The sequence below is a fragment of the Protopterus annectens genome, chromosome 13.part0 (assembly GCF_019279795.1).
Source record: "Protopterus annectens isolate FY-2018-M chromosome 13.part0, PAN1.0, whole genome shotgun sequence".
NCBI lineage: Eukaryota > Metazoa > Chordata > Ceratodontiformes > Protopteridae > Protopterus > Protopterus annectens.
Window position 1 is genome coordinate 383,467,914 of NC_056747.1, and position 19,136 is coordinate 383,487,049.

The following is a 19,136-nucleotide window of genomic DNA, read 5'->3' on the forward strand; positions in this document are numbered from 1 at the left end:
TAGAAGAACTGCCCTCATCTCTCTAGCATTGATGTGTTCTGATTTGAGGTGATCAGGCTACAGGCTCTGCACCTGTCTGTGTCCATGGGTGGCTCCTCATCCCAGGTCTAAAGCGTCTGTATGCATGACCTTAGTGGGTAGTGATGGTTGGAGTGGTAGGCCTTGGTTGAGCTGCACCTGATCCAACCACCATATTTCCTTTTTTAGGCAAAGAAGGGGCACAATGTGCTGCAGAGGCTGGTTGTGTTGCTTCCAGATTGAGTGGAAGTACCACTGCAGCTTCATGTGTAGCCTTGCTAAAGGAAGCATGGGTATTGTGGCTGCCATGTATCCCAGATAGGGTACTGCCTTGCAGTCAACTCTGTAGAGTGAAGTACCAGGAGGAGATGTTCGGTCAAGGAGCTCACTTTTGGAGATGGTAGGTATGCTTCCATGAGATCTGAGTGTATTCTGCACCCTAGGAACATAATGTCCTGTGTTGGTTGAAGATGGTATTTTGGCAGGTTTATCCAAAATCCCAGATACTGTAGTAGGGTCACGACAAAAGTTGATATGCACTTGCAGTATTTCTTGGCTGGCAGGCTGGATAAGCATGTCGTCCAGGGAATATCTGTATTCCTTTTGTCCTGCAGTAAGCCACCACAGGTGCAGAACATTTGATGATAACCCTGGGTGTGGTGGAAAGTCCAAAGGGCAAGGCAAAGAATTGTGAGAATAGCCCACCAAGAATCTTAAATATTTCCTGTGGGAGGGGCTGATTGGGATGTGGAGATAAGCATCTTTTATGTTTAATGTAGCCAAGAATCCCTGTGGGATAATCAAAGGGAACAGGGCTGGTAGCGTAAACATTTTGAAGGTAGGTACTTGTATGAAGAGACTGACGTAAGAGGTCTAGAATGAGTCTCCATGGTCTGTCCTTCCTGGGGACCCAGAAAAGCCTTCAATAGAAACCTCTTCCTTTTGCAGAGGAGGGAACTGACTCTATAGTGCACTGGTACAACAGTGTCTGCAGTACTGGTTGTAAGAGGTGCAGCTGCTGCGTAGGGGGTCGAGGAATGCCAAGCCATATGGGAGAGAGTAGAGCCATGACATGAAGTAGCCGTTTTGGAGGATGGACAGGACCCACTTGTCTTTGATGAGAACAGCCCAAAAAAGGAGACAATGAGAGAGGTGGGCAGACAGATGTACAGGAGGAGGTGGGGGGAAGGCAAGACTAGCAGGTAGTCAGATGCTACCTGTCCTGTCTTGAAAGGGAGTTCTCTGGCTGGAGGCAGGGGATCCTCTAGGCAGAGAAGGTTGTTTTCTGGTGGACTTATGAGGCCTAGGAGGAGCAGGCCAGGAGGGTTTCCTAATAAACTGTTTTGGAAGGATAGTTTCTGTGAAATGTAGGGATTGGTGAGACCAGTAAATGTTTAAGGTCTTGCTTCTCTTTTCTTTTCTATTGCAGAGATTTAAAGAGGTCTGAAACCTTAGAGCCAGAAAGTGCAGCATTGTCCAGGGGAGCATCAGTGAGCTTTGCCTTGAAATCACCTGGCAGGACTTGTAGGTGAAGCCAGGAGTATATGCGTAAGGCAGATGCTGATGCTGCTGACCTGGCAGAGGATTCAGTAGCATCATAGCTACACTTGGAGTGTCTGGTGACCTGGGATATGAGAGCCAGGAGAGAGGACAGTGACATTTCGGCAGGGGAGTCAGGAATATCTGCCAAATGTTTGGTGGCAGATTGTTAAAGAGACCAGATGTACTTGGCCATGTGCGTCTGATAGTTTGTGGCTCTAAAAGCCAAGGTAGCAAAGGTATAAATCTTTTTGCCTAATCTTTCCATTGTTTGCTGTCCTTGTCAGCTGGGAGAATGGTGGTATTAGGCAAGAGTTTAGTGGCTATGTCAGTGTGTCAGTGGCAATAGATATAGTGGCTGGGTTAGCCAGTGGACACTATCAGCTGATTAACAGTATCAGGTACTTTGTAAAGCCTATCAGGTCTGCGTGGAGCAGGAGGCTGACAGTCAGGGTTCAGAGATGCAGAAAAAAAGGAAGGCAGGATGGAAGGAACAGCAGATGGGCTAAAGGTTCCATTTTAAGAAGGCTGTAGTACCTCTTTTTTACCTCAGACACTTCTGAGGTATTCCATTTAAAGTGTTCCATCATGCTAATGGTCTCATTGTAGGCAAGATCTACAACTGAGAGGGTCCAGTGACTCTTCCTCTGGGGATCCGTACCACAAGGGTGAAGAGAGTTGAGAGTTGTAGGAAAGTGATTCCTCAGGGGAATTTGAAAGGACTACCTCTTCCCTGGGAGCTGAATCTGTAAGCAGAGGCCTAGGGCTCAGGAGAGGTGGAGGCAAAAAGTCACTGGCTGAAAGCCTGCCAATCAGGCATGCTTTCTAAAGAGGGGGAGATGCATTTTCTCTTTTCCCTTCTTTTAAGAGGGGCAGTGGACATCTGTTTGGAAACAAGCGACTGCAAAGTGTCGGAAGGCTCCCCATTAAACACTGGTTTCTCCCAGCGTCGACTAGCAGCGCTGGAATAGCTTCTTGCGGACGTGCTCTCGCCTGTGGATGGTGCAACGTCCTTAGAGGTACTAGTGACCTCTGAAGTGGCGGATCCAGAACCCGATCCTGTAACCAGGCATATGTTGGCCACAGGTTGGGAGTCTACCAGAAATGGCTCAGCAGTAGTCGTAAGGTCCTGGCGTTCTGTTTTGGTGGTTCTGTGGGGATGCTAGAGGAGCCCTCCATCCTAAGCGTAAGTAGTTTCAGACGGCTCTCGAGGTGTAGGTTTAAAGTACGCAAGCGACTACACAAAGTTTTTGGTACAGACGCCTGGCAAATACGGCAGGCCTTATGGTCGTGAGATTTTCCCAAACAGAAAAGGCACTTGTGGGCGTCCTTATGAAGGATCTGGCGTCCTCACTGACGCTTACCTTTTTGGATGACATTGACAAGCAATAATCAAAATTAGGAGGACTGAAAAAGGTGCACAACGGGGTACTTATCTGAACGAATACATTGTCAGTGGTAACAGGAACATGTGGCATACGACTGGCGGCTGAAAAGTTCTGAGGGCTGGTGCGTGCCGTCATCTTTATGGCCCATGAAATCTCATCCACATCTGACGCACCAGAGTGTGAATGAAAGCTTTTGGACACTGGCCGTACATATGCAAGACTGAAGGGTAAACCCATATGCAGAATACTGCAACAGGAGGACATCTTGCAACTCTGACACCTTTATTTTACGCCAGAGAACAGTATTCCAAGTGATAAACAAAGCCAGCCTGACAGGCAGGTTCAAATAATGGCAGTTTTTCTAGCACAAAACTGAGATCCCTAGGAGGTGAAATCTGTCTAGGTGGAAGTCTCAGGCGTAAAGTTCCCTATAGACGCAGACTATAAACAGAGCAGAGAGGGTATCCCATAGGCAGACATACTGAAATGGCTGTAAAGAGACCCTTTATAGAGGAATAAGAGCGGCCAGAAGATAGTAATTCTCACAAATATTTGAGCAACTGTGGTACAATATCACTGATGGGTAACCTAGTCATTAGATGGGCACCAACTAGAAAATCTCTTTCATTTGCCAATATATGATTTTCTAGCAGGAGGCTTTCTTGCCTACTTTAGTACCTGCTGCATGTCCTCATGAAACAAGTGGCTGAAAGGTATCAAAATTGAAACTTCAAGTGACTGCCTGGATGATTATCGGGGTGAAAACTCCCCCTGGCTTAGGGGAGTAGATCCAGTTTGTAAATAAGTTTGCAGTAAATTCCCCTGATCAATTCCATTAGAACTAAACTATTTTTTCCTCGGCCAGAAGAGTACCACCAGAATGACGAGTGTCTTTCTTAATCTTCAAAATTACCGTGGTAATCAATGGAAGGGGTAGGATTGCATAAATGAACATCCCCTACCAACGGAATTAGAGACCGTTCTCCAGGCCTGCTCAAAAGGAGTCATGGAACAGACCAGTGCAGTTGTCAGTTTCAAAAGGAGGTGACCAGATCTACCTGAGGTGTTCCCCACATGTAGATCAATTCCTAGAAGACTTAATTGAGTTTCCACTCGCAAGGACCTGCTCAGCTTATCCTCCACAATGTTTTGCTCTGACAATATGCAAGATTTCTGAATTAAGGAGTGCTGAAGAGCTAACTTCCAAACTATCACTGCCAATTGGGACCAAGGGCATAACTTGGTGTCCCCCTCTATGTACTATATAATCATGGTGTTGTCTGTTATGATCTGGAGAGGACCTGGCTCCCAAAGATATGGAGACTTTATGACCTGAACCACAGCCAAAATCTCCTCTATATGCATATGCTTTGTTCTCTCCAAATTTTTCCACAGTCCCTGCATTTTACACCCTCTCTCCCCTTAAAACTGCTCCCCAAGCAAAATCTGACAAATCGATCAATACAAATTGTTTTTGGGTAGGTAGGTGGAGAAAACAGGGTACCTGAGATTGTGAGACATCTGATCCCTCCACTAATGCAGTTCTGACTTTATAAAGCCCAAGACTGGAATTTGAAACTCCAGGGAATGCTAGGTCCACATGTTTTTGAGGTACCACTGAATCTTTCTCGTATGTAGTCTGGCAAAAGGAATCATGAGAATCATAAAAGCCATGATGCCTAGTATCCTAAAAAAATTTCTGGCAGTAGTTTGAGGCTGGCAAAAAAAGTTCAGGAAGATTTCTAAATACAAATTCACCTTCTGTTAAGGAAGGAAAGTCTTTTGCATCAGTGTCTATCAGGCAATTTAGAAACACTAAAGTGTGGAATAGAGTGAAGGAGAAGTTTTGCATATTTACCTGATTTCCAGACAGAGAGAAAATACCTTTAAGGACTCCTGACATTTGAGAAAAAAAAAAAAAACGAACAAACAAGCCAAGTCTAAAGAAAAATATGGATATCCTGCAATCTGCAGTAGTCACCTTGGAAACACTCTTAGCTGACTGGACAGCACAAAGGGTAATGCAGAGAATTAATAATGTGACCCAGCTAAAAAAAAATCTAAAAAAATCCCTTGAAGTTGCTTTACATGACAATGCAAGGGTAAGCATCTCTGAGGTCCAAGGCTACCATAACATAGGTTCATATGCTTATAACTACGCTAATGACAACCAGAGTCTTTACAAGTTTAGCCATGTAACCCAAAATCCAGGATTGTACCAGTGTTTCTTAGACACCTAAATGGTGGGGTATGTCAGTAAAGAAGTAACTAAGGCTTTTGGGGGGTATGTTAGTTTGGGGATTAATTTACTTACTGACGACCTTTGTCCATCAGACACATGGGGGCCAGACCAGGGGCAAATGTGCAATTTCCCATCCAATGATCAAGGTTTCTTCTGAACAAGGTCAATACGGAACTTTTTCTATATCACAGGGATTCATTAACACACACATCAGTCTTCTCCAGCATGTACTATTTATGTCGCAGATAAAATTCAAGCTGTTGGATCTACTGTTTCTGGTGTTTGTTTTGTAGGTGTGCAAAAGAACCAGAAACATTTTGGAGTAAAAGCCCTTTTCCCATTTGTTCAGCAACAATGCAACTGTACTCTTCACCCCATACCTCTCAAGCTCTCCTCCTCTTTTACGCCTGGCTAACCTTCTCACCTAGCTAACATATGTAGATTATATAAATAGCTAAACTGTAAAATCTAGCCACCAGGCTATATGCCTGTCTTTCTTGCCTAAACAAAATTGTAATAGTTTGTTTTCTTTTTGAATGCTACCTGTTGTTTGTAATGCAAAGTTTCTCTGTAATTATTCATGCAACTAAACTATGTATTATGGAGCTTTTCTCCCTGGGCCTCCACTAAAAATGGGCTCCCCGAGCCCAGTAGACCTCCCCGGTCATCAAACTGGAATAAATAAATAATAAAATAACATGCTGCAAGATTCCTGCCTCTAACATGTATTGGAGCACTTGAAGAAACTGACTGATGGGGAGAAGCGCCTGAGAGAAGGTATTTTCTAGCCATTGCCATCTATGACTCTCCTGAACCACCTTCAAAACTCTTTCGTCTGAGACACCCTGTTACCAAAAAGGCACACAGAGGGTCAGATTCTGTGAAAGAGGTGGAGTAGCAGGAGGGGGAAGGGAAAGGAAAAGGAGACCAAGGTTTTTGGTATAGTTACTCTAAGGAGGGCACCTGACAAAAAAAAAAAAAAAAAAAAAAAAAAAAAAAAAACCCGTTTTGCAATTACATGCCTGTCTGTTCGCTGGAGGCATCACTTGCTTGTCTTGTCTTTTAAAGACGGTATTGGATTTGGAAGGAAAGATTAGGTGTGTAAAATCTTACCATGAAGTTGGATGTCCTTCTCTTTTCTGCTGCAGTATTCTTTACATGAGGGAGATTGCCTGCCAAGTGACTAGATGCTGGCCAGTATACAAAAGTCTTTAGTGCCTAGGGTGTGTGGTATGTCGGATGTATTCTGCTATCAGATGTAGTCCAGAAAAGTGAGACACACCATCCTCAGAACTGAGTGCCCCAGGGAGAACGCTTCAGAAATAGGTCTGTAGGCTAGGTACATCCAAGAAGAACAAATGTAGGGGGGATGGAGGGTGGGAGAGAGAGAACAGAAGAACATCTAATGTTTTGGTAAGATTTTACACAACTAATCCATGTCGGTCTATTCTTTTGTTGCACTATTCTTTACATGAGGGAGATTGCAAAATTTCATGAGGAGGAGGAGAAGGAGAGGGAGGGGGATAGGGGCAGAGGAATTTTCCAGGAAGCCATGGAGAGTGGCCCTAGTGAACCCTGCCTTGGATTTAGAAATGTAATGCTTAATGAATGTATGGACTGAAGACCAAGTAAGCTGCCTCCAGAATAGAATTGTGTCCAATCCTTTGAAGAAAGCGCCAGATGAGGCCATGGTTCTGGCAGAATGAGCCTTAACTGTGGAAAGGAGGCTCTTTCCAAAGTAGCAGAAGGTGATAGCCTTAGAAATCCAGTTAGAAACGGTCTTAGTGACTGGGATTCCTAAGGCTCTAGGGTGAAAGGAAACAAACATCTGGTCCGATTTGTTGCCCTTGGTTTTTTCCAGACAAAACCTAAGCTGTGTACTTCCAAAGTGTGCAAAACTCTTTCTGCAGAGGTTTGCAGAGAAGAGAAAAGGGTAGGAAGGTGGATCACATGGTTGAGTGATATAAACTCGTTGACGACCTTAGGCATAAAGTAGGGGTTTGGTAGTTGACTACCCTAAATGCAAGGGTGGTGGACATATACACTTTCTTGCCTATTCTCGCCAGATGCCTGCTGCCCTTGTCAGAAGATAGCAGGGAGGTAGAGGGGAAGAAGACTTGAGGGTTTGTCAGAGGACACAGTGATGACTGATGGGTCAGCAGAGGGTGCTCTGACTAAATACTTAGGTCTGCAGGCACCTTATAAAATCTGTCTTGCTTGAGGATGCAAAAGCATCTAAGACGACACAATCAAAACCAAGAAAAATAATTCCCTAAACACAGCACTTACCTGACAATTTAAATTTCTTTGTTGATCAGATCATACATACAGGAAAAATGTTCTCTTTGGTGGCAAAGTTCTGAGAATAGTGCATGCATCACTTTTATAGGCTACATCCAATAGCAGACTACGTGCAACGTACCATGCTCCCTAGGCACTAAAGACACTTGTACACTGGCCGATGTCAGGTTGTTTGGCAGGCAATCTCCCCCATGTAAAGAATACTACAACAGCAGAACAGAAGGACATACTGAGGACTTGAAAAAACCCAGAAATTCCATGCATTAATTCAAACTTTTATCCCACTACTCGAGGATCTGCCAAGCAGAAAGCCCAAATAAAACATCCCTATCCAGAGGAGAGTTCTAAATTACTGACGTTAAATAATCTGAAAACTTGTAATTATGTACCCAGAAAAATCTTCTCAATATTGTAGATGAATTAGAAACCCTGGAAATCAGGATCAGCACAATCATATCCACTTGATGCACGTTTAGAAATTTGACAGATTAGAAGTAAACTGATTCACGAGCTACTACCTTCAAGAGGGCTGGAAAGCAGAAAACTCTATTAGCGCACACCAGCATAAACTTCCACATGTAGATCTGGTTAATTCTAAAGGCTAAAGTAAATTAAGAAAGTCTTTTACCCATTCTGTCCAGCAATTTACTTTCCCCCCCCCTGGGAAATGGTTTGGGTTCTAAGCAGGAGCAGTAGCTGCTGGTTCTGCTCCAAGACAAGAGACATTAGTTTGAGACGCACTAGAATGCTTATCTGCCTTTTTTGGTACTGATGGCTGAGAATCAGGACAGCTGCACACAGCATTAAAAGCTTTCTCCAAAGCTGGTAAAATGAGAAGAATGGGTGCAGTATGTGGAGTTTCTTGTTCTAATAAATCAAAGTACATGCCCAGTTCAGGAGGAACAGCCACCTGTCCCAGAGAAAATTCATCAAGTCTAGAGAGTCTCAGCAAAACAAAGCCACCATTTGTACTGACTGGGCTCACTGTATAGAGTCAGTCTTTGGCTATAAAAACCAAAAGATGACAAAGTACAGTAGTGTAAGCTGAACTTACCATAACAGATGTTCGAATGACCACTGCGGTAGCAGCCTTAGTTATACTGGTTACATCCTGCAAAGGATTAAAACAGTCTGCAAGCTTACAAAGTTTCACGGCACATCCCACATGCCCAAACTGTCAAGCAGCAAGGGCTTGAGACAACTAAAAGACTAGTTCGGAAGCAAACCCTCCAGAGCTTTACTGCCCCTAAACAGTACATTCCTGAGGTTTTTGAGGATCGACAGTCAGCTTGTGCTTTTTTTGCTGGGCAGATAAGTTTCCTCTGTGGAAAAAAAACTTCCATTTTCTTAAATTTTATTGATTTTTCTTACTTTCCTCTCCAAGAAAGTTATTTCAAAGTTAGAACTGTTGCAACTTAATGGACTGCCTCGAAACTAACATTCTTTAAATGAAGCACTTGTTTCTGTCATATGATACTATTCAATAACATACCTGTCTGTCCACATCAGAATCTCAAAGAACAGCCTCAGTTATATCATCTCTACTATCAGAATGATTAACTTTTCTTCTTTTTCCAAAGAAACATCCTTGAAGGAAGACCAAGGAGAGAAAGGTACATCTTCCCGAGCAAGAGGTCTCTCTGGAGCAGCCAAGGAAGTCTGACCTCCAAGTCCATAGATATATCAGAGGGATTCTGGGAAACCAGTAAGAGCAGGCTGCATAATCATAGTCACTCCAACCATTGGTTGAAGCACTGAGTGACCTGTGCTGAAGGGCAAGTGCTTGTGTTTTTACTTTTTTTTGTTTTTTTAATCAGGTACACCGGAAGAAAATTAGCAAGACTGGGATAAGTATCCCTGATAAAGCCTTATTGTTGGCGGGCTGGAAGAGTTGGCTTGAAGAGTACCAAAAGCAGTTTAAAAAAACTTAAAAAAAAAAAAGTCCCAATTCCCCAACACAAGTTACACAAGCAGCACATGATTTCCTACCAAAGTCAGAGATGCTGTTCCCCAAAGTGATCTTACCAATACAAATGAAAGGTTGTGATAAATAAACATTTACACTACACAGTTTTTGCTATTAAAATACACTGTCCAAAGGACAAAATCAACAACAAAAAAAATCTTCAAATTAACTTAAAAATCCTTTAAACTCCAAAACCTAGATAGGCAGCAGTTCCTAGAGCTAAAATAGTAGTATTCGAGGAATACCTACCAGCATTATTGAATTACGATATAGAATTCTGTCAGAAAGTGGGTAAATATATACATCAAATACTCAAAAAATAAAAGTGTGGAAGGGTTCCCTAAAGAAGTCTTACGTGTCCGACAGAAAACCTATGGCTGACTGATGGTCCTGAGAAGCCTCACAGCAGCATTTGCACGAGGCGGCAAAAAAAGTACTGATGATTTTCAGTCACTGTTTATATAGCTTCTTCCACAAATGGCTAAGCCTATAACAGCCAACATGACTGCATGGAAGGGGATGAAAACTTTTGGAATTTGGCCAGATGCTGTAATCTTCTCAGGATACAACCCTACAGCTACTGCAGCGGTGATATAGATGATTAAGACAACTATCATCAATTCACATCCTTAAAGAATTCAAAAGATCTTAATAATTTTGCAGGCAACATCACCTGACCATGCCCACCAAACAGTACATTTAAAGCTGCATACTGATCTTTTAAAGGTTTTCTGAAGGCGAGTACCAAATCTACATTAAGTTACATAAATAAAATAGGGCTTCCAGGTGCATTTCCTTGCTGATCCCTGTACAGTTTTGTTATATCTGCAAGTTGCTACCTGACTGAACTTTCACTGTGAATGAATGAACTTCGGAACATTTGCAGTAGAAACATTTTGGAGTTTTAAGAAAAACAGTTCTCACTTACCTAAAGTCTGACTTGCCATCCACATTCCTAAGAGGGAAATTTAGCAATATTAACAGTCAATAGGTAAACAGTACTGCAAATATAATTACAAATCAATGACGACAGCCTTAAAAGATCTGTCCAGACTGCAATATTCTACATATCAAAGAAGGAAGACTTGTAAAGTAGATGTTGTCACTCTGATCCAAAATTTTCAAGCAGTACCACGGGAAAGTACAATTGTGTACACTTACCATAGATGAAGATGTTAGAGTGTATTCACTGTTGCAGTCATCACATTTGGGTTATCTGCCTGCAGGTAGCCCTCAGGTGGCCTGAATACCAGAGTTTTCGGATTTCTGTGTCGGATTCTGTCGCTTCTTCCATGACGTCGGGGGGAGGGGGGGGCCTATAAAACATGCCATTACATCAGTTTTTCTTGCCCCAGATGTCAGGTGCCCCCACAATAGGAAGCAATTATATGGTATGGTACACCCCCATCAAAAAGCAAATACATATGAAAAAATATATAACAAACAAGAAGGAAAGGTAGAGGCAAAAGAAGTCAGGGGGCTGGAGGGAGGGTAACCAGGACTGCAACAGTGAATACACTCTAATATCTACATTTATGGTAAGTGTACACAACTGTACTATTTTCTTCGTATTTCACTGTTGCAGTCATCATATTTGGGTTGATTCCCAAAGTTAAGGAAGGGAGGAGGTAGTTGAAGAGCATTAGGGCCAGCTATTAAGCCCTGCAAGACTGCTGTGGCCAATCCAGCTCTGGATTTAGAAAAGATAGGCAGGTGGTAATGCCTGGTGAAGGTACGTACAGAGCTCCAGGTAGCAGCTTCCAGGATGTCCCTGGTAGGGACTGCTCTGAGAAATGCCGTAGAGGTAGATGCACCCTGGTGGAATGTGATCTTATCCCCTGTGGGGTAGAAATGAATGCAATGGGCTATCCATCTGAAAATTGTTTGCTTTGAAATGGCCTTCCCCCTCTGCCCCTGCAGCAAAGCCAACTAGCAGCTGCTCAAATTTTCTGAGAGGTTTAATCCTGTCCAAATAGAATCCAGGTTATCTGTGCACGTCCAGAGAGTGCAGTATCCATTCCCCTTTGTTTTGGGGATTAGGGAAAAAAGTAGGCAAATGAATGGACTAGTTTAGTGCCACACTAGACACCACCTTGGGCATAAAGGAAGGATTAGCCCTGAGGAAAGCCCTGTCCACTTGGAAGATAATGAAGGGTTCCCACTGCCATGAGGGCCTGTAATTCAGAAACTCTTCTTGCTGAAATTTGATGGCTATCAGTAAGGCTGTTTTCCAAGAAAGGAATTTCAACTCTGCTGTTGCAGCTGGCTCAAAAGGGGGGAAGGGGGAGCTTTTCCAATACAAAGTTAAGGTCCCAGGCTGGAGTGAGAGCTCTCCTGGGGGATCTTACATTTTTTGCCCCTCTAAGGAATTGTTTTAGCAAGGGGTGAGAAGAGGGGTGGCTCAGTATTATAATGCTCTGAAACGGCAGAGGCATGAATCTTAATTGACGAGAAGGCTAGGCCCTTGTGGAGCATTTCTGTTAAGTACTCTAGAATATGCGGTAAGCTGGGCACCGTTGTGCCCATCCCCGGAGCCCGGCTCCAGGAACAGTATCTTTTCCACTTTTCAGCATAGGATTCTCTGGTACTAGGCCTCCCTGCTTCCAGAATGACATCCAGCACCTGCTTACTGAAGAATGCCAGAGGAGAGCTCATGGAATTAGCCAGGCTGCAAGGTTCAGCGTTTCAAGTGGAGGGTGCAGAATCTGGCCCGCCTGCTGGGACAGCAGGGAAGGGGTCTGAGGCAGGTGCCACGGTTGGAGCAGTATCATACTGTGAAAGAGGGGGTACCAGTGCTGGCGTGGCCAGTCTGGTGCAATCAGTATTGTCCTTGGCTTGTCCTGTTTGATCTTTAGTAGAACCGAGAGGAGAGGCAGAGGGAGAAAGGCATAAACAGAGAGGCTTTCCCAGGTAAAGGACAGAGCATCCACTTTCCAAGCTTGACTGTGGGGAGTTCTGGTGCAGAATTTGTTCAATTGGTAGTTCTGAGGGGAGGCAAACAGGTCTACCTCTGAAGTTCCCCATTTGTTCAAGAGGTTGAATATTTTGGGTTCTAGTTTCCATTCATGTGGGTCCATGAGATTTCTGCTTAAGTCGTCTGCCAGTGAATTTAGTTTGCCTGGCAGGAATTGAGCTTGTAGGCGTACTTGGTAGCTCAAGGCTGTGTTGCACAGAGCCATGGCTAGTATGCAAAGAGGGTAGGAGTGGGTTCCCCCCTGCTTGTTTATGTTCCACATAACTGTGTTGTCTGTCTTTACCACTAGTTGCCCTGGAAGAATAAGGTCTTTGAAGGCTGAGCATTCTGTACAGCTAACATTTCTTTTTGACTGATATGCAGGTGCATCTGTCTCGGGTTCCATTTGCCCTGAATGCACTGCCCTGTCATGTGAGCCCCCCCAGAAGTAGTCTGATGTGTCTGTTAGGGTTTGGGCGGCAGGGGGTAGAGTGAAAGAGTCCCTTGTTGAGGTAGCAGGACTCTGCCCACCAAAGGACAAGGAATGATAGGAATCATTGTTTCCAGGTCCTGAAAATGCTGACACCATAGACTTTTTAGATACCACTGGAGTTTCCTCATATGCAGTCTTGCATACGGAATTAGTAGAATGCAAGAGGCCATGAACCCCAGAGCTTGCAGTATTTTCCTTGCAGATAGTTGGGTTTTTGTGGCCAATAGTTTGAAGGAGGTTGTCAAACTTGTTTCTCCAGAGTGAGGAATGCCATCTGGGAAGTTGTGTTCAAGCTTGCTCCCAGGAATACAATCTGTTGGCAGGGTACTAGGTGAGATTTCTTTTTGTTGATAGAGTACCCCAGTGAGGTTGGAATTTTCTTTACAAATGCCAGGTGTTGTAATAGCAAGTCCTGGCTTTCTGCCTGAATCAGACAATTGTCCAAGTATGGGTAAATTTGAATATTTCTCTGCCTGCAAAATGCAATGGCTGGAGCTACACACTTTGTGAACACCCGGGGTGCAGCAGATAAGCCACACGGAAGTGCAGAGAACTGAATGTGCATGGAGCCCGCCTGGAAACATAGGTATTGTCTGCAGGATTCGCTTATTGGAATGTGCAGATAAGCTTCCTTTAAGTCTAGGGTTGCCAGCCAGGCATCCTTGGCTAGCATAGGAAGAAGCTGTTGAAGAGTTAGCATTTTGAATTTTGGAACCATCAGAAAGGTGTTGAGAATAGAGAGGTCCAGGACAGGATGCCAGGAGTTTTATTTTTAGGGTACCAGAAAAAGTCTTGAATAAAAACCTTGTCCCCTTTGTTCTTCTGGGACAGGTCGAATAGCCCTGATACTGAGGAGACAGAGAACCTGCTGTTGGGCCTTCGCCCACTGATTTGGGGGGAGGTCTGGCCAATCATTTGGGGTTGAGTAGTGTGTGTAAGTGGAATCTGAATCCTCACAAAACTATGTTCAAACCCCATTTGTCCTGGTTAATGAGTTCCCAGTTTTTTGTATGCAGGGCGAGCTTTCCTCCTGACGGAGCAAGTAGTTGAGCAGGGCTTGGAAGGGTTAAGGTTAAGTCATTGTGCCATTTTTCTGTAGCAGGGTGGCGTACTACTCCCTGCTTTGGAAGTAGGAGCCCCCACTGCCTAGATCTGTGTGTAGCTTGAGACTGAAGTCTTGGTGGTCTGCTGTTCCTGGGTTTGGACTGAGAAGGCCTGGAAGGGACTGGAAAGGACCAGTTCTTTGAAGGCCAATGCCTACTGAATCCGGGAGGCTGTACTTGTTGGAAATCTTTAACAGTTTGCATAGATTTAGCTTTTTCCTCCATCCTTTTGAGGACTTCTGCTTTGCTGCCAAAAAGGCGGTCTTGGTTTAAGGGTGCATCCAGTAATTTAGCTTTAACATGATCTGGCAAGTTTTATTCCTAAAGCCAAGCATGCCTTCTAAGTACAGATCCGGTGACAGCAGCCCATGCGAGATGCTTTTTAAGCTTCAAAACCACATTGCAAAGTACATTTACCAACTTGTTCTGCAAAATGCATTACATCTTGCAAGTCTGAGTTTAGCACAGTCAGGAATCAGCATCATTTTCTGTTCAAGTAGTCCCATAATATGCTGCTGATACTTTAACATATGAAACTGGCAATTTAAAACCCTAATGGCCAAAGTAGCAGAAGTGTATACCTTCTTACCCCATCTGTCTAAGGCTCTAGAATCTCTATCAGAAGGGGTAGGATTTTTGGCAGCAGTAGCCTTAATGCCTTTTAGTCCTTGGGAAATGGTCTCTGGATTTACAGTAGCATTCTTGAAGAGGAACTTGTGAGAATCAGGTACTCTGTAGTACTGGTCAGGTTTTCTGGGAGCCGGAGGTAAAGTGCCTGGGGTAAGGCTAGACTCCAAGAAAACATCATATACAATAGCCAAAACAGGAGGGATAGCTAGAGACCTGTGTTGAGGCAGGACTAAGAATTCCCCAAGTCTCTTTTTGGGGCTCAGAATAGTCTTGGCTTTCCCAGCGGAAAAGCTCCCCAAGGGTATGCAAGGTTTCACCAAAAGAAAAATCTTCTGAGGGGAAGCAGACTGAATGGAATCCTCTGCATCAGAATCCTCATAAGTAGATAAGGGCAAATCTGGTAATCAGAAGGAACAGATATAACAGATTCCTGATCAGAAGAATCAGAAAGAAAATCGGTTCTAGGTCTCAGAGGGGGAAGGCTGGCTTCCCCTAATTAAGGTAATAAGGTCTTCAGCCATTCTAAGCATTTGTTTTTGAGGAATATGGGCCTGAGTTTGCAGTTTGGTCATCAGTTTTCTAGCCGTAGTGCGAGTTTTAGGCCTGAGGAATTCGGTACTTCTAGTTGGAAACGATGCTGTCGGTTTAATAAGAAAGTCTGTAGGCCTGAATACACCCTCAGAAGCTGGTGCCTGCACAGCAGCTCTGGACTCAGCCAAGGTAGAGACATCCGCAGGTTCCATAGTCGAAGAAGCATCTCGCGGCATACCGGACTCCAAATGGGTCTCAATAGAACCCTGCAAATCTGTAGTAGTGGGTATCAGGGGATGCGAAAGCACCCCACTGAGTACCGGCGGATTGGTGACTAGCTTAACAGAAGTGTCGTTGGCAGTTTTGGACCTATGCGGCCTGTCTCTGTCTTTATCCTTAAGTTTTTTTTTTCCCCGGAAGATCAGTAGTCTGCTGGTTTAACCAAGCCATTTCGGAGTACGGAGATCAAGAACTAAAGTATTTGGCTACAAAAATAGCCAGACGATGAATAGTTCGGGCGTTTAACAAGGTACAAAACCGAAAGCGAGGGACGTCGTGGTCTGGGTCTGAACAGGTGACGCAGTAAGAATGAAAATCTCTGAGGTACTTGCTTTCCACATGCAAGACAATTGCTAATTTTTTCAGACATCGGTTAGAGCAAGAAAAAAGGATCTCCAACTGGGTACTTATCTTTTTTGAAGACTTCGGGTCTGAAACTCGAAAACGAAAATTTCAGGAGACTGCTGACCGGCACTTGCAAACTGCTTTTGCTTCGGGCACCGCACAGCAAGAAAGACTGATGTAATGGCATCGGCTGCATGTTTTATACCCCTGATGACCTCACGTCATGGAAGACGCGACAGCATCCGACGCAGAAATCCCAAGACTCTGGTATTCAGGCCGGCTGAGGGCTACCTGCAGGCAGATAACCCAAATGTGAGGACTGCAACAGTGAAACACGAAGAACATCATAAGAATATATACAAAATATCTGTCCCTAACATACTGAACACATCTCATGCCCAAATTCCAACTGGCAGCTCTCAAAATCCTCCTCCCCTGTAACCAAAATTGTTGCAGGTGAAATTCTGGTTGTGAAATCCTCCTTCAATGGTGGAAAATTTATCTGTACCTAAATAGCAACTTGGAGGCAAAAACAGAGTAATTACAAAAATGGATCATACTGAAAGGTAAGCAATATACCTTTAGCAACTAATCTAGAACAACAGCCATCAGGGTCTTACAACTGTTGTGGTTCTTACTCTGGTACTACCTGCAAAATCTTTTCCACTTTCACAAATATGATTTTCTAGTAGAAGATTTTTAGCATCCTTTAGTACTTGCTGCATGTCCTCAGAAAAAGGGAATGTGACACTATCAGTCTGCCACTATCATCTGCAAGAAATCTTGGAGAAGAACTTTGAAAGGAGGCAAAGATCTATTTGCGGTGTCCTCCACAGTTGGATGAATTCCTGTAAGACCCCTGGGGTCATTTTTATGCATGAGGACTTCCTCTTGTCCTGCTTAGTTTGTCCACTACAATATTTTGCGTTGATGCAATGCATGAGGCCTGAAGGTTCAAACTGAGCTGAACTTGCCCGTCCCAGGCAAACATTGCAAATCTAGTAAGATCTGGTACCCCTTCCTTTATACACACACACGCATCACTGTAGTGTTGTCTGATAACTTACAGAGGTCAACCACAGATGAATTAAGGCTTTAAAGTACATACTATTTCCAGAATATCCTTAACATTTACGTACTTTTGCCTGTTGTACTCGTCCCACAGACATTTCACTTTCCTCCCTTTCGATACAATGCCTAAACAGTCTGATGTATCACTAGAGAAAATTGGACCACAGGAGAGCATCAACAGTATTGAGGTACCTATCATGACAGACTAAAGTGGAGGTGGAAGGGAGAAAGTACAGTTGTGTACCTACCATAAATGTAGATGTTAGAGTGTATTCACTGTTGCAGTCATTACTCTTGGGTTATTCTGTTGGCAGGCTACTCGCAGTCGGCCTGAATTCCACAGTCTTGGTCTGGTTTCGGTTGCTGTTGCCTCTTCCCTGACGTCAGTGCGCCAGGGGTATAAAAGATGCAGCAGACGCCATTTTCTTCAGTTTTTCTTGCCCCAGATGTCAGGTGCCCCCAAAAGGGTATGCCAAAAGACATGCATGCACTAAGGTAAACATTTCCTTCATCTACAAGCAAATACACCACATAGGTTGTATAGAATAGAGAAGTACAGATAAGACCCAGCAAATGAAAGGGGGATGGGTGGGAGGGTAACCTGGACTGCAACAGTGAACATACTAACATCTACATTTATGGTAGGTACACAACTGTACTATGTTCATCGTGTTTCACTGTTGCAGTCATTACTCTTGTGTTGAATCCCAACGCTGAGGATGGGTGGCTGGGCTAAATAGGATTAGGAGAAGCTATGAGTCCCTGCAGAACTGCAGTGGCAAAGCCTTCTCTGGATTTAGAGTAGAGAGGTAAGTGGTAGTGCTTTGTAAAAGTGTGCACTGAACTCCAAGTTGCAGCCTCTAAGATGTCCTTGGTTGGTACTCCTCTGAGGAAGGCTGCTGAAGTGGCTGCTACTCTGGTAGAATGTGGCCTAACGTCCTTAGGCACTGATTTGCCATGCTGTGAGTAGCAGAAACGAATGCAATGGCCTGTCCATTTTAAAATGGTCTGTTTTGAGATAGCCTTTCCTTGTGATCCTGCAGCATATGCTACTAAAAGTTGCTCAGTCTTTCTGAAAGCTTTAGTTCTGTCCAAGTAGAAGCGTAGCTGTTTGTGTATGTCCAAAGAATGCAGAAGTCTCTCACCCTTGTTCTGTGGGTTTGGATAAAAAGTAGGAAAGTGAATGGTTTGGTTACGGGCCACACTGGACACTACCTTAGGCATAAATGTAGGGTTCATCCTCAGAGAAACCCTGTCTGGATGGAAAATGATAAAAGGTTCCACAGCCATGAGTGCCTGCAACTCCGAGACTCGTCTTGCAGAGGTTATTGCTAGGAGCAGAGCTGTTTCCAGGATAAGAATTTAATATCTGCTGTTGAGGTTGGCTCAAAAGGAGGCAATGTGAGTTTTTCCAAGACCTAATTTAGGTCCCATGCAGGTATTGGTGCTCTTCTTGGGGGTCTTATGTTTTTGGCCTCTCTGAGGAAAGTACAGTTGTGTACACCTACCATAAATGTAGATGTTCGAGTGTCTTCACTGTTGCAGTCATAACTGTAGGGTGCTCCTGCCGGCAGGCAGCCCGAGGTCGCCCAGAATCCCAAAGTCTGGGTCCGGCGTCGGCTGTACAAGCTAGTACCCTGACGTCAGTACGCTTTGGTACATAGCCCTCAGCCGACGCCATCTTCTCCAGCCTTTCTTGCCCTAGATGTCAGAAGTCCCCAATAAAACAAAAATGAATCCAACAAGGAAACACAAGTACACCACAAAAAAGGAAAAGGTAGAAAAAAGTGGGGATAGGAGGGAGGGAAACCCCGACTGCAACAGTGAAGACACTCGAACATCTACATTTATGGTAGGTGTACACAACTGTACTATGTTCTTCGTGTTTCACTGTTGAAGTCATAACTGTAGGGTGGAATCCCAAAGCAGTGTAAAAGGGGAGGAGGCTTTAGATAGAAGAAGGGGAGGCAAGAATACCCTGCAAAACAGCAGAGGCAAAGCCTGCCCTGGTCTTAGAAAACAGAGGGAGATTGTAGTGCTTGGAAAAAGTATGCACAGAACTCCAAGTGGCAGCTTCCAAGATATCCTTGGTAGGGACTCCTCTGAGGAAAGCTGTAGAAGTGGCAGCTGCTCTAGTAGAATGACTTCTAATGGTACCTGGAAACTGTTTCCCATGATGAGTGTAACAAAATCTGACTCCATAAGCAATCCATTTGGAAATAGTTTGTTTAGAAATAGGTTTTCCAAGAGAACTGGAGGCAAAAGAAACAAACAATT

The 19,136-nt window shown here is 44.1% G+C and overlaps 1 protein-coding gene across 5 annotated transcripts in view; it reads right to left on the bottom strand.

Moving 5' to 3' along the window:
* Positions 1 to 19,136, bottom strand: part of DAZAP1 (DAZ associated protein 1) — an 827,692-nt gene that overhangs the window by 350,744 nt on the left and 457,812 nt on the right. For 3 of the 5 annotated variants that reach the window (XM_044053999.1, XM_044054001.1, XM_044054002.1), the window contains exon 6: positions 10,383 to 10,409. The exons of the other annotated variants lie outside the window; for them this stretch is intronic. In XM_044053999.1, coding sequence (XP_043909934.1) covers positions 10,383 to 10,409 — 27 coding nt within the window. The remainder of the gene's footprint in view (positions 1 to 10,382; positions 10,410 to 19,136) is intronic. 5 annotated transcript variants of the gene reach the window in all.